Source organism: Myxocyprinus asiaticus, chromosome 4, assembly GCF_019703515.2.
Source record: "Myxocyprinus asiaticus isolate MX2 ecotype Aquarium Trade chromosome 4, UBuf_Myxa_2, whole genome shotgun sequence".
Taxonomy (NCBI): Eukaryota; Metazoa; Chordata; class Actinopteri; order Cypriniformes; family Catostomidae; genus Myxocyprinus; species Myxocyprinus asiaticus.
The window spans coordinates 59,026,972-59,043,057 of NC_059347.1; the positions used below are offsets into that span (position 1 = coordinate 59,026,972).

At 37.3% G+C, this 16,086-nt stretch overlaps 1 protein-coding gene across 6 annotated transcripts in view; it reads left to right on the forward strand.

Moving 5' to 3' along the window:
* LOC127439990 (tenascin-like) overlaps positions 1-16,086 on the forward strand; it is a 61,809-nt gene that overhangs the window by 36,422 nt on the left and 9,301 nt on the right. Inside the window, exons 11-14 of one of the 6 annotated variants that reach the window (XM_051696325.1) lie at positions 6,481-6,759; positions 8,938-9,210; positions 10,206-10,478; positions 15,249-15,521. The exons of 1 other annotated variant lie outside the window; for it this stretch is intronic. In XM_051696325.1, coding sequence (XP_051552285.1) covers positions 6,481-6,759; positions 8,938-9,210; positions 10,206-10,478; positions 15,249-15,521 — 1,098 coding nt within the window. The remainder of the gene's footprint in view (positions 1-6,480; positions 6,760-8,937; positions 9,211-10,205; positions 10,479-15,248; positions 15,522-16,086) is intronic. 4 more of the 6 variants (XM_051696326.1, XM_051696327.1, XM_051696328.1 and 1 more) reach the window with 4 other exon arrangements.

Below are 16,086 nucleotides of genomic sequence, written 5' to 3' on the forward strand. Positions count from 1 at the left end.
TGTAGTAACACTAACAGTATTAACTGTGGTATTTAGACTACTGTTTTTCATTACAAAAATGCCATAGTTTATTATATAGAAACCACAGTCACTCACCACGGTAATAAAAAGTCATGCATGGTTTTTACATAAGCTACATATGGTCACTATAGTCTTATAACAAATGCCATTGTTAAAACTATGGATACGATTAAAGAAATATTATGTATTTTCATAATTATTATGGACCAAGCAGTCAGTTTACCTTCTGTGTAAAATCTGTTCTCCTTTAATGCTCTATGATTGTAGGAAAATATATATGGTTTTGTTTGCCTTCATACATTCCAAGAGATAACTGTACTTTAATAAGTAAGAGGCTGGAGCCTGATGAAAGGAATCTGTAAAGGAGACCCAACTTAGTCACTCTGTCAGAATATTTCAATTTAGCCCTATATTAATTAGGTTTTGAGGGCACACATAATGCTCATGTGGCCCAGGCTGAAATTGAGTTTGACACCCCTGATCTAGAGCAAGTTTACAAAGAAAAATTATTTATATACAGTGCAGACAGACGCAAAAACACTTTCAGCCTATACGGCTTGAAACCTACTCTAAGTAAGTATGTGAATGGAAACTTTGTAGCTATGCTACATCAAATGTGTACATCCCAAAATGTGTCAGAACGCAATTCATAACACAACGCAAGAAAGTGTTGTGTTAAAGGGGCGCTATGGCATTAGCGTAAACTGTCTTTTCCTAAAGTTTTTTTTTTTTTCTCAGATCAACATGAACAGGTATAAACAAGGTGACATGTTTATAGCTAGCTACCCGAATAATAACATGTCCACTGTAATCGCACAGACATTTGAAGGTCTTGGTGTGATGAAAAGTCATGGACAGTGTTTCCACTTGTTTAAAATGAGTTTTCTTAAATTGAAACTTACATGTAATCTCAACTAAAATACTTAAAGTAGAGGTAACCTAATTGAATTGAGTAAGGCCAACTAAATTAACTCAAATTAACCTTTTTCTGTGATTAACTAGCAAGGACAGTGAATGCTAGCATGCTAAATGCATGCTAATGGGAAGCACTATGCTATGATTAGCTAGCAGTTGCTCAGTGAGTAAATGTAGAGCATTCTCAAGCTGATGATAAACCCCAAAACTTTAGCATAACAGAAACTCTTCTTAATCTCAACACAACAAAACATTAAACACTACAAGTCCCCCCTTTACATTCATCTTGCACAAAGACACATTATATAACACTTAATTTGATCTTTTTCTCTCAATAGAAAAATAGCAAAGCATGCTGGAAATTAGAAATCCCTTGGCCAGTTTCAGTTACAGTAGTCAAACAAAAAATATTCATGCTGTCCCAACACAAATAGATTAAGTAAAGCTTGAAAGCATTAAAACAACTCAGTCAATTTAAGTTCACTTGGTTACAAAATTGTTTTTAGTAATATGAACAAGGGAGGATTCAGTAAAACTGACGATGGAGAAAGTTACATTTTTTGAGTGTGCGTTGGCCAACAATTTACAGTACGTCTGCATTTGTGTACTTGCATAAAGTACATTTCAGGCCGTAGTTTATGACACTGTGTCTAAACTAGCTTCAGTGCATTAAAGCTACACGCAAGAAAAGAAGCCGTGACCACAACAAGTGACAAAGACATTTTGTCGGTCACTTGGTTTATATTTCTCCACCATCACTTTAGGTAGCCCTGCCCATTGTGAAATCTCATTGGTTTAATTCCAGCTCAGATTTGCTGTAGTTACATTAAACATCAAATATGTTATTGTGCCACGTTGCGCAGCTGTTTCACGATCAGTGTGGACAGACAAATGACTTGTCCCTTGAGACTTGTGTCACGCCTAGTTCAAACACATTGAGTTATTTTTGCTGAAATTATTTTGCTTATTCTTTACAATTATTTGTGTTATTTTTTTGTACCTGTCTGGATGATGTTCAACTATAGCTGGTCTTGACAATGATAATTGCACGTATTATCATGTTAGCGGAAGCCTCAACTGTTGTTTTCCCATTTTTATGTTTCTTTGTTTTTCTTATATCATCTTTCACTTTTTATCTAGCCAACACATTCCCTGAGATTAGTTCTGTCAAAGGCACGGATGACAATGTCATTAGCTTTGTGTCTCTTGGCAACTCAGAGAGCCCATTCTATGGGAGCGCATACGAGGAATCAACCGGAACCTTGACCATGTCTAACGTCATATCCAATGGCTTCGATCTCATGTGGAAGTCAAATAAACACGTTGGCTTTGATAGTTACACTGTAGAACTTAAAGATTTCTCAGGGAAATGGAACAAAATGGAGGTTCATCTCCACGGGGAGGTAACAGGCACTAAAATCCGGGGTTTAAGGCCATCGACGAAGTATCATGTAAGGCTTTATGGAATATCCAATAACCAAAGGTCTGCACTACTAGAAGCAGTTGCAGTTACAGGTATAAACTTTATTTTGTGTTTCAAATCAGTTTTATTCCCAAATTAATCTGATGACTTAGTAGCATGGCAATTAAGTTAATTCTATAAGTCTTAAGGATGGAATGACAAATTTTGCATGATCTAATGGCTCCCATATGTGACATGGTTGAGCATGGAAAAATGCATGATGATGTCATCGGCGAATGCCTGTGTATATGGCTGCTTATTGGCTCAGACCATAAAGATCCACGAAAGCCATTAGTAAATTTGTAACTGCTCATATAGGACTAAATTGTGTGGTCAAAATGCATTAATAAGCAAAGTTGGGGAAAATGGCCTCCATTTCAATCCATAAGTTGAAATTTTGAATTGAATTGGCAACACCACGATGGATTTTGAAGTGGAATTTGAATGGGAATGATAGGAATGGGAATTTGAAATGCAATTTAAAGAAATTCAATAGTCACACAACAGAGTAATTTCATTAGTTCAACACAAGTTTTGCGACAAAACAAATATTGACTTAAAAACTACATTTACAGCAATAATTTATTTAAGCACTTATGCAATTAAAATGTTTACAGCAATTCATTATATCATAATTTGAATTCCACTTTAATTCTACTTGCTTAAATTAAAATTTTAATTGCAGTTCTTCATCCTGTCTGCAACTTCAATTCAAATTCAATTCAAATTCAATAATTGAATGGGAATTTAAAAGGCAAAATACTAGTTAAAATACTAGTAATGCTAGTTAGGTTTTGTTTGACCCATTAAATCCCTCAGAATTAGTTTAATTTCGTGCATGTGCTTACCTCAAAACATTTTGATACCTGCATGGATTCTTAATCAGTATGAAGTGTCTCATGTACTTCCCATTTGGTGGACTACATGGAAACTTCAACAGTTAATGGCTCATAAAAGCCATTAATGTCAGACATAATTATATCCATACAGATACAGGAATGTAGATTTCAGTAACTCAAGAACACTGATAACTGATCGTTTGCATGCAAAGGAAGTTTTATTGCCTGCAGCACTTCAAACCTCAACTTTCATTGAGAAAGCATGGCACTTCAGACAGAGTGTTGATGGACTATATCGCAACAAGAACTCATGAAAAGCACAATCTTCCATGTTAATTCGAAAAGAACTTGAAAAGGGCCTAGCAACAACAGGTTTGTCACGTACACACTGCTACAAGTTGTAGGAGTGAAAATCACATGTGAGTGAATTCCTTAAAAATCTTTCCATATGTGTACCAAATATTGGAGTCATTCCCAAAATTTCAGTGGTTGATATAGTGATAAGCATACTGTACGTTTTAGCCAAAAACAGCATTTTGTTTACTGCGAAACAATAATTCTCCCAAACAACAGATTTTAGAGATAGCGGTGGGTCTTCAATCTCTGGCTTATTTAAGTCCGACATATTTATAATTTGTTTAGTTCTATCACAGTTGGGAAAAATAGCGAGCTAGCTAGTATAACCTTCACATGCTTTTATCTGATCTGCAGTTTCTAGCGTACCGGGTGGCGCTGTTTTCTGTTAAGTTTTGGTTCCGTGTGGTCCCGTGCTGCTCCACAATCTTTTTTCATTTTAGTTCCATGCGGTTTGTGTTGTTAGTTATATGTTGTTTTAATATTGGTTTCACATATGCTAAGATATGTAATCATTCGTGTGACTGCGTGTACCATACCGAAGGCCCTGTATCAATTCTGTTTGGCGCGGATACATGTACTGTTGCAGCCCTAATGCATATATCTGAATATTTTGCAAGAAACTTAAAATATATATTTTTTCTTATAATCAGCAACTTGATAAATAGTTTTATATTTTTCCATAATTTTTGGTTCGGCTACATTCGCAATACTTCTCATTATTGTAGTTCATTCCCTCGTTAAAGACGGTGAGTACACAGTCTTGTACCATTTTTAAATATTTGTTTTGCTTCAAATCAAAGTTTGTGATGAGCTGTCTGGTTTGGTTCACGGCTTAGATATCTTTTATGAAGTGCTATTTAAAACTCCTTTGGAAAAATAGATTAGGAAAAAGCCCTTCGAAACCAAGATGAATGAAAATGTGGGTGGGCACTGTTGCACTCTATAGTAATGGTTTGACACGAATCTTCGTCCAGTGCATAGTAATACTTTAATTGTGGTTTTAGTGAATGACATGTTAACCTCTTGTTTTCACAGGTAAAACACCTCTAATTCTATTCTCTCGTTAAACTTTAAATGCACTGAATGTACTTTTCTCTAGCACCAAAGTCTACCTCTTCTGATGTTGTTGCTTTGACCATCAAAAATGCTCCAACAGTGCTGCAAACCCTGCAAAAGGAGGTCCATTCACTGGTTACCACCTCCAGTCTATTAACAAAGGATGTTAAAACCCAAATCTCAGGTGATGAACTTGAGGGCCCACATCAAAGGCCCCCAAATGACCTAAAAGTCACAAATGTGACCAGAAATAGTTTGAGGCTATCTTGGTGAGCTCCAGAAGGAGTCTTTGATTACTTCATCGTTGAGGTCAACTCAACATCAAATAAGTCTAAAGACAACATTATTGAAGTGTCTGGAGATGCCAGGAGGTCCACTTAGATGGTCTCTTCCCTGACATGCACTATGAGGTTACTTTGTATGGGATGACGAAGGGCGAGTCAATGTTCTCATCAATACAGGTACATGTACCATCAGCCTCAAAAACCATAGTCATCTATCATCCACCATTACTCCCATATCAACATGCATGATACTATAAATGTCATTTGTTCATTCTTTAAAAGTCATCCTTTAAATAAAACAGGAATTAGAGTTGCTCTAAGCGATTGTTTTTGCAAAATACCAATGCCCCTACCAGACATATTACTGAAATAGGTGTCCTGCAAAATCACACCTGCTCTTATCCAATTAGAAAACACTCTGCCTGTCAATCATTTTGCACATTCAGAGGGGAGGTGTGTTTGAAGTGAGCAAAATGGCTGAAATTTAAATACAGTATATCCCATCACATCATTTTGGTATGTGAATTAATCTCAAATTATTTAAATGACTTTTCTTTGATCACTGTAACCCTTATTTCCTGTCATAAATTAATTAGATGTTTCTGGTGCATTTCATTATTATTCATACCTGGGTAAATGACGTGACGCTCATTTTTTTTTTTTTTTTTTTTTTTGTCTGGATCTATCAAGCTATTCAAATTCACACAAAAACAATCATTTGAATACACCTCTTCTGCGATGAACAATTTATTTTGAAATTTTTTCTGGAGCTTAAAGTTGAAAATGTCTAAGTGGTGTAACTATCCGGAGACAGAAAAAAATAAATAAAATAGGAAAATAAAAGCTAAAATCCTTAAAAAAGAGTTGTTGGCGCTAGTAGTTTGGAATGATGTTTTACTGCTATTAAAAAAACCTAATTAAACCATTTTGTTTAAAATATTATTAATATTTGAAAAACAGAGAAGACTCTTTTAGACCCTCATCACTGTGTGCTAAGTTTTAAAATAAAAATAAAATATTTTTATATTTTTATGAAAAAGCCACATTTTGTTTAGGACAAACAGAGTAACCCTAGGCAAACTTCTTGATATTCGTGTCTCAAAAATGTATTATATTTGTAAAAAAAATAAAAAAATTTTTTTTTAGAAATTAATGATCAAGTTGTGTGCACTCACGTGTTTTCAAGGTGCAAGGGAATTATTTTAATAAATTTTTTCTTGACGGTTACAACACAACATTTTTTAAGTCATTAACAGAATTTTTTTTTGAAAATGCTATAAATGTTTCTAATGAAACCAATATGGAAACAAATATTACTTTCTACAAACCTGATACATGTGTTTTAAACTAGATTTTATTTTTCTCGATTTTTCGTAAAACCTTATATGCCAATGACCCATCATATCATATTTCATTCCATCAATTTCCTTTTTATTTCCCTTATCTGTTATTATGCCAATTGCACTGGCAAGCACAGCTAATTTTATTGTGTAAATATAAAGAATTCCAGTGACATTAACTCATTTCTGATTTCTTTGTCTGTCAGAGGAAAAGCAGCCCCAGATTGGGAGTCTGAGTGTGTCTGATATATCTTGGGACAGCTTTAATGTGTCCTGGACCATAGAGGAGGGCCCTGCCTTTGAGAGTTTTGTGATAGAAGTGGCAAACGCAGCGGGTGGCCTAGAAAGGCAGAACCTTTCAGTATCCGGTGATGCTCTTAGTCTGTGGATGTCTGGGCTCAGCCCTAACACACCATATATAATTGCGTTATACGGTGTGCATCAGGGCTCTGTCCTGGGCCCGATCTACACTGAAGCAGCCACAGGTACCCTTGCTTCTGGATATGGGAACTCTGTTATCTACTGTTTCTTTCCTTATACTTGACTGTTTCTCTCTTTCTGACCTTTATGATTTTACACTAGTTGGGCGCTGTGGTGTCAAGCAGATGCTTTTGTGCTTTAAGTATTTCCTCTAATTTTTCATTAAAACAAAGGCCCGAAACATACTTGAATGCAAGTATGTGAACACAAACGCTTCCACTCAAGATCTGTTCCACGTGTAGTTGCATATATGCAATTTATTATTCGACCTGCAAAAAATAAATAATTCTTAATCAGTATTTTTGTCTTGTTTTCCAGTAAAATATCTGAACATCTATAAAACAAGATAAATTAAGATCTCTTCATACTTGAGAAATAATAATAAGAGAAAGACTTGTTTTTATAGAATTTTTTATAGAAATGTTTTAAAGTAATATTCTGGGTTCAAAACAATTTAAGCTCAGTCAGCAGTATTTGTGGCCTAATGTTGATTATCACAAAAATGTATTCCGACCTGTCCCTAATTTTAATTTAATTAAAATTAATTTTTGTGGTCATTAACATTATTCTGCAAATGCTGTCAATTGCCGTTAACTTGTATTGAACCTGAAATATTTCTTTATTTATATAATTATTTATTATTATATATTTTATTTTGTATTTCTTTGAAAAAAAAAATAGTTATCATCTTCTATAGTGAGTTGTTTCTTTTAGAACAACTACTGTCATGGATGAGCAACAGTTTGAAGAGGATCTTGCTGAGCAAGTTAGTTAAAGTTAGTTAGCTACATACACATCTGGTTTAATGACAAAGACATTTGAAGGTGACTCTATCGCACCCTTGCACACATTATGCATGTTCATCGAGACTACACGCTTGCAGTTGTCCAAGCGTTCGTATTTGTGTATTTGCGTAAAGTATGTTTGTGGCCTAAGCATCCATGTTGCATGGGTCCAATGGGAATGATCATTTAACGGTTTGTTTTAAATCCAGATGAAATTTTTTGATGATAAAACAACTGCTTTTAACAAAGCTAATTGATTGTAACCTCTACTGTTCCAGCCACTGTGTCAGTCTTTCCTCAAGATGATTGTATTAGGGCAAAGGATATGCTGGGTTTCAATTCATTCAGTTCCTTCCACCGAAATCAAAGCTTTATGTCCAAGAGTAATCAATGTGAACCATTATGCTATGATTCATTTCATCTGCCTGCCAAAATGCATGGTACCACCCATCTCACATATTTACCGCATTCTGGTGAGTCGTGATTTGCTGCAGTGATTGCAACATATTTCATCATCTTAAATATAATCTCACTCGCTTTATTATCATCATCTACCAGCATCATTTCACATGCCTCACAGTTTCATATATAGGACTTGCTGTTTTAATGACTAGGTATAATTGTTAACAGTTTGATTCTCTTTCAGACTTAATCATTAAGAGTATTTTTTATGTGATATGTGATTACTTTTTCTCATAAGATAAAAAAAAAAAAACAGTTTAAAAGTTTATATCCTGCTCATCCATCTTTTTGGTGTTTCTTCTAACATTTCTACTAGCATTTTGTTAAAGCTACGCAGTTTGTACTACATTTGTGATTTTCAGACTGCTTGAGCCTGAAGTGAAGTGTCCATCAGTGTGTACATATACGTATAAGAATACTAGCAGCTTAAAGTGATTGTTTGGAATGGAAACCATCAAAGATTTGGCATGGGAATACTTTGGAAAAGAAATAGTCAAACGCCAGCCTTCATGCTTGTTTTGTGTGGACTGCTTCACATGCACTAACACACTACTTTTTGACACTACAGTGAACAAATACTTCAAAATAGTCTCCGGTTTATTCATAACTACAAAATATGTGACAGAATAACTGCTTTCCTTATTCTTCGTAATATTTGCTCTGCTTTTATTTCCTGCCCAGCTGTTACAATGTTACAATATTCTTAAACCACTAATCTCTATTTAATTCAGAACAATCCATACAGAAAATGAGCAAGTAATATGGAAAAAAATATAAAGTGATTACTGGATGGATGGATGGATGGATGGATAGACAGATAGATAGATAGATAGATAGATAGATAGATAGATAGATAGATAGATAGATAGATAGATAGATAGATAGATAGATAACAGTTTTCAACGTTGTCAATCCAATAACTCTTTCTTCCTTTAGATAGCGCTCCAGTGGTTGGCAGTCTGTATGTGTCTAATGTAACAGCAGAGAGATTCTCAGTTTCATGGAATGGCACAAAAGGAGATATTGAGAGGTTTATCCTGGAGATTATAGATACGAGCTGGAAGCGAGAGCCAGTTGAATATAATCTATCTCACAGTACACAGTGGTATGAAATCACTGGGCTCAGGCCAAGCACTGACTATATAGCCTACCTCACTGGAGATGTTAATGGATGCAGAACAGACTCTGTCAGTGTTGTCACCTCTACAGGTAACTGGAAATCTCTCTTTTCATTGCTATTTCCCATCATTTAAGTTGAAAGTGAGAAATCACGGCAGGCCTTTAAGGGATAGTTCCCAAAAATTCTGTCATTATTTATTCACCCTTTATGTCATTCCAAACCTGTATGACTTTCTTCTGTGGAACACAAAAGGAAAATTTCTGAAGAATGTTCAAATTGTTTATTTTTCATGCAACAATGGTAGACAGTAACCTTGACCTGTCATGTTCTTGTTGTCCTTTCACTGATAACATTGCCCTCTGTCGAAGCTTTAAAATGTCATAGATTGCACTTAAACATGTTCAAACTATCTGTAGCCAGATCGGTCACATGACATGAGAAAACCAGTGCTGTTTGGCATTGCTGACGTCAAATATGGCGACATACTTTTTTTAGTCCAAATGAATCATATTCACCATATGATAGCTTTGTGTGACGAAGAGATATTTAAGTCACTATTCTCTGAAAAACTAGCTGAAAACACTTTCAATCTTAGCACCTAAAGATGTATTGTGACCAGTTTGACGTTAATGATGAATGGTCTCGAGACATGCAAAAACTAACATTTGATTTCATTGACGTAACTTGTGGAAATCTCCGTCCACCTCATTGTATGTGTCACTAGTCCTCCTCAACCCGCCCGAGCGGAATTCGAACCGCAAAAAACCCAAAAACGGCATAGGGTCCGTCTTGCTAGCAAGGAGGCTATAAAAGCCAAGGCCTCTAACCTCGGTCGCTAGCGCGTCTCTTAAGGCCAGGACAGTGAGGTTTACACACTGCACAGCTGTCACGTACCAGCTGTCTTGACATTCAGCTGAGGGTGAGTAAACCATGACAGAATTTTCATATTTAGGTGAACTATCCCTTTAACCAAGGCTGTAATGTCAGCTAGGTGCTAAGTTAATATGGACTGATCTCTAACACTAATATCGGCAAAGAAAAAGAACTAAACGAAACATCATGGCTGGCTTTTTCCCCTATGTAGCAGAAGAGCCTGACTTGTCTGGACTAGTTGTCTCTAGCATAACCTCAGACAAATTGTCTTTCTCCTGGCGGACAGGAGAGAAGGTGTTTGATAATTATATAGTCGGGGTGAGAGAGTCTGCTTTGCCCTCACAGGCGATGGGGCACATGTTGCATACGGGGGCGCACTTCACAGTGCTGGCCGGGCTAAAAGGAGACACACAATACCAGATCAAGCTGTATGCCACTTCTGGTGGCTCCAACACAGCTGCCCTGATGACTGTAGTAACCACAGGTACTGCAGTGCATGCTTTTGACATTTGTCAAATTTTTAGAATAGATACTTTTTTCATCAATGTAAGTTTTGAGTTACAGTATGATTGATCTGTGTGTTAAATACATGTGACAGCATGAGTACAAGCATGTGTAGTTAAAGGAATATTCTGGGTTATTTATAACTTAATGTCTATGGCATGCTGTCCATTAGCAATAGACTAGCGTAAATAGGACTGCAGAGAATTGCTTTCAAGCCTTATAAAACAAAAAGGAATATACGGAATCAGGGGCACATTACCCATTTACGGATGGGTATGCAATGTCAAAGCTGGCGCCTCCTTGAATGTTTCATCCCAAACTGATGTCATGAAAAGTATGAGAAGGAACGTACAAAAATGTACGACTGTTACACCAACCAATCACATACGATTCCGTTGTCTGTATTTCTTTTCTTCCGTGACACATAAAACGTATTTCAATGCAAACCTAATCCTAACAAAAAAGTTTAACATCTTAGCCAGACCATACACAAAATTATGATAGTATTGTAAAAAGCCCTGTTGTGTACCATGAAAGAAAGAGAAACATCCAGGTTTTGAATGCGCTTCTGTGAGATTTTTCCTAATTTGTACCCCTAACCCAAACCCCATACCTAAACCAAATAACCATAAATTCGAACACCTTACCATGATTTTAATTGTAAAATAGGTATTGTGTACCACAGAAGAAAAAGCGTATGTGATTGGTTGGTCTAAAAGTCGTACGTTTTCACACAACACAACACAAGAATTAGTATGAATTGTCATGAGACTGTGCTGTTCGTCCCCTTGAACGTTTCACCGTTTAAGCGTCCCCTTATCCACGGATACCAAGAAGGAATACCAAGAAAAGACATGACAAAACTATCTGTAAAATGGTGTTTACATTAAGCTGAGTTCTGCAAACTCCACCCACAGGAACTATGTTGCTAACGCATAACCAGAAGTTCCCCACCTCAAAAGTACGATCGATACAATTTTACAACTGAAGTAACAAATGTTTACTCGACTCCAAGGTTCCCTCTTGGACTACATAATTTGGAATGTAAATTAAAATAAAGATAGAGGACGGATGCTGCTTATATATTCTTGAGTTGTGATTGAGAGGACTTAATGACCAGACTGCTCCCAAACGTTCATTTAGAGCTTCATTCATTTTTGTGGTAAGCATTACACCCTGTCTACACCAGACGCGAATGGCGCGTCACACCAAAAGCAATAGAACCCATTATAATCAATGATGCTGTCTACACTGGAAGTGTCCATTGCGACAGTAAATGGGTGTCCCGTTCCATTCTGCGCTGCACGCGCTAGCGCTACTACTGCCAACAACAAAAATAAACGGTTTAGAACATTTGTGTTGATGCGTCCAGTGTAGACAGCCTCAAGCCTTTGCATCGTGTCAACGGACGCGCGCTGTGTTGACAGGAAGTTATGTTGTAAATAACTGGAATATTCCTTTAAGACAATTAAATTTAGGAAACACTTGCAGTATTAAACCTCCTTTTAAAGCTTGTTTCACCTTGATAGAGTTAAATTTGGTAACAATACATGCATACTTTCTTTCATCAGAACCTAATTCTAAATTGGGCACAATTTTGGTGTCCGAAACACACCCGAGTAGCTTGACCCTGACTTGGAGCACAGTGACAGGTCACTTTGATGGCTTTGCCATTCGTATCACTGACCGCGAACAGCTATATGATGTTGTAGAGCTCATGCTATCAGGTTGCAGAAAGGAACATTACTGTGACTGGCCTTATGGACTCGATGCTCTATGACAGTGTTTTATGGCCTGGCTCATGGCCGTCAAACTCCATCAGTTTCTTTTAATACCAGAACAGGTACTGTGCAGCTTTTTCAAGCTTTTCTGTCACATATCAGGACTTGTCATCCAGAATTAGAAGATCATAACATAATAGCTTAACATTGACAAATTGGTGAGAGTAGCATCTAACAAATACAAAACTTGGCCAAAAGCATGTGGACACCCGAGCACCACACCCACATTTACTTGTTGAACATTTAATTTCAGCTGTGTGGATTTGCCCCCATTCAGACACTAGAGCATCAGAGAGGTGAGGCCCTGATAGTGGGTGGATGGACCATGATTTCGCCAAGTAGCACATGTTCCTGGATCAAATCCTTGTTGGTCCTGGAACAACATTTTTATCAACCAATCAGGTTTTAGGTTTAGATTTAGAGTTAATGTTAGGGTTAGGGGCTTGTGCACCATCCTTAACCCTAACCTATTATTTCCCTCTAACTTTAAGGGTAGATTAGGGGTATGGATAAGGTAAGGACTGTGTTTCTTTGACAAATGTTGTTCCAGAACCAACAAAAGATGTTGATCCAGGGACATCCTACATAGCAAAAACATGATGACCATGTTGGGTGGTGGGACCTGGCTCACAGTCTGTTTCAATTCATCCCAAATGTATTCAGTAGGGTAAAAGTCTGGGCTTGTGCAGGCCAGTCAAGTTCTTCTGCATAAGACTAGGTAAACTATTTCCTTATGGACCTCTGTGTCTGTTCGTAATGAGTGTAGCTGGAATTGCCAAACCTCTAATTAGAAGGGGGTGTCCCCATACTTTTAGCCATGGAGTGTATATATATCAGTTTGTTAATATCCATACAAAATTGCATTCAGTTGCTTTTATAACAAGCTATTTTGACTTTGCAATCACTGCAGAATCAATTATATATGATAATATACTGTGTAACACTGTACCTCTGAACATAGCACCATTACCTAAAGTGGAAAACCTTACAGTTTCCAATATTACCCTGTACAGTTTTCGGGTGTCCTGGATAGCACAGTCTGCAGAGGGCTTCAGCCATTTTCAGGTAAAGGTGTCAGACTCTGGCCAACTGCTGGAGCCACAAGAGTTCATAGTGGCAGAAAACCAGTCCGCACTCGATATTTTGGGCCTGATTACTGGCATTGGCTATGAGGTCAGCGTGACCGGCGTGTCAGGGAAGGGGTTACAATCTTGACTAATCAGCACAGTGGCTGTTACAGGTAATGCACTCTGCTTATCAACTGCACTTCAATCCATTTCAGAGGTTTCACGACCCAAGTTTAATGGGATAATTTGTTGGTGTTTTTGCTTGGTTAAGAATAGCAATGGGATTCTAGTGTTCCAACAAGGCTTTTTGATTCACTCATCCAGCATGATCAGAAAAACCTTGCTGGTCGACCAGTTTTGCTGGTGAGAAGCATGAAACTAGACTGGACTTGGATGCATTACTGGATGCTGACTGGACCAGCAGCCGCATAACAACACACAAAAAATCTAGCCAATGCCCTAGCCACCACCATAGCATTATAGTGGTGAATTTTGCATGGGCAAGAAAATGTAAAACTCTTTTTACTTGCTATGGCCAAGGATGTATGTCTGACACTCTGTATGTACATGGACCAACTATTAAATAGGCTAATATAGTCCAGATAAAATGCAAGAGCTTGGTCTGTGTGTACATACCCTTAGAGTAATATCTTGCAGATCATAATCTAGTAAAGCAAAACTACATCATGCATAGATTACATCCCATATGATGTAAGCTTTGGTTGGGAAGCCTCTACTCAACAAAACTACCTCCTTAACACTATCCCATATTTATTTGCCAGGTCTCCTCCATCAACAGACTCTCTTTTTAGTTCTGCTAGTAAGAACAATGGATGCTTCACTGGTCCCATTTCCTCAAAAATATGAGCATATGTCTGCTGCCATATTTAAACTGTGTTTTCTACTACCTGAGTATTGGGGTGCGATTCGTTTGGAGAACTAACTGTATTGCAATACAAGGCTGGTGAAAGAAAAATATATCAATATTTCAGTCCCAGATCATCTCAAGGCTGCTGCTTCACAGCATTTGACCAGTGTGACTCATACAGGGCAAGAGTCTTTTATGATATAGGCCAGAAGGAAACACAGTCTTGTATGAGGCCATAGACCACAGTAAAACTCAGTCTTGCATGATACCATTGACTACAGGGAAAGTCTTATATAAGTGGCAAGCATGATGTGCAATGCAATTTACCATATTTATTGGTGTCAAAAGTCATAAAGGAATGTATGTATGTGTTTTTGCAAAAATCCAATCCAAGAGTGATGTGGATGTGCTTTAATCTCAGATGAAAACTGACCTACACACTGACCTGAAAATACTCTGGTCAAAGTTTTGTGCAAAATCAAACACCACACCTATATGTGCTCGCTGAACATTTAATTTCATAACCATTGGAATTAATATGGAGTTGTTTTACCTTTGCCACTATAACAGCTCCTACTCACCTGTAAAGACTTTTCACTAGATGTTGAAGCTGTGGGAATTTGTTTCCATTCTGGAATTAAGGGGCCAAGCCAAACCCATTAGTTGGAGGGGGTGTCCACATACTCTTGGACATGTAGTGTACCTTTGGCATCCATAAATGCCAACCTTGCACATTGTATTTCAATAGAAGGATCAATTGAAACAATAGCATGTTCAGAGACAGTGGAGGAAAGTCCATTCATTACTGACCCTCTTTGAAACATCATAACCTGTTGATATGCTGCTTGCATAAGTTGTGTTTGTGTTATAATGCTTTTCCCTACAGTATGTGTCCAGGGTTTAACTAACACATGAAGTTGTACTCACTTAATGCATGGCCAATGGGTGAAGACTGGTGGGTAGTTGGAATTAAAGCAAACTTGAGTCTGCCCTCCTAATTACAATAAAAAGACAAATTTCCCCTTGTCAATCAGAGGCTGAACCAGAAATCGAGCACATTTTTGTGTCAGATGTAACACCTGAGAGTTTCCGGCTGGCCTGGACCGCAGATGATGACGTCTTTGATCGATTTGTGCTCAAAGTTAGGGATTCGAGAAAGCTCTCCCACCCTCAAGAGTTTATTGTGCCGGGTGACAAAAGAACCAAGGTTGTAACACAGCTTTTTGGGGGAACTGAATATGAAATTGAGCTTTATGGTGTCTCGTTGGAACATCGCTCTCAACCTGTTACAGCCATTGCAAGAACAGGTATTGTGTTCGAAACTCACTTCTCAAACAAACCACTCTTGTAATCTGCATCATTTCTGGATTTGAGGGGGCTTTGTTGGCTGTAATGTGATGAAAGTATGACATTTAACAACTAAATAACTCTACATCCTACAAGTTTTGATTTGTCAATCGTTGATGCACAGTGACTTGAAATGTATCCCTAAGGATATATTTCATTCCAGGGTTAAAGTCAACATGAAATGCTGTTTGTCTCAGTTTAATTCCATATGTTATCTATTTCAGAGTGAAGCAGGATATTAAACAAGAAAAAAAATTTGAGTGAGACATGACGTCATAAATTAGGAATTGACTGGATTTTAAATAGTGGGCGTTGCATACCAGAATAACCCTACGTGGTTGGTTGGAAAGGGTTGAAAATTAATGTGGATTTGTGACGTCAGCTGAAAAGAAAAAGTTGTTTCAAAAGCATTGCAAGTTTTAAATGGTTTGTGGAAGTTTAAGAACACCTTCTTTTACCAGGAATAACGTGCACAATAAGTCATCATTTTGATTTCATGTTAACTTTAACCTTGCATGCTTCTGT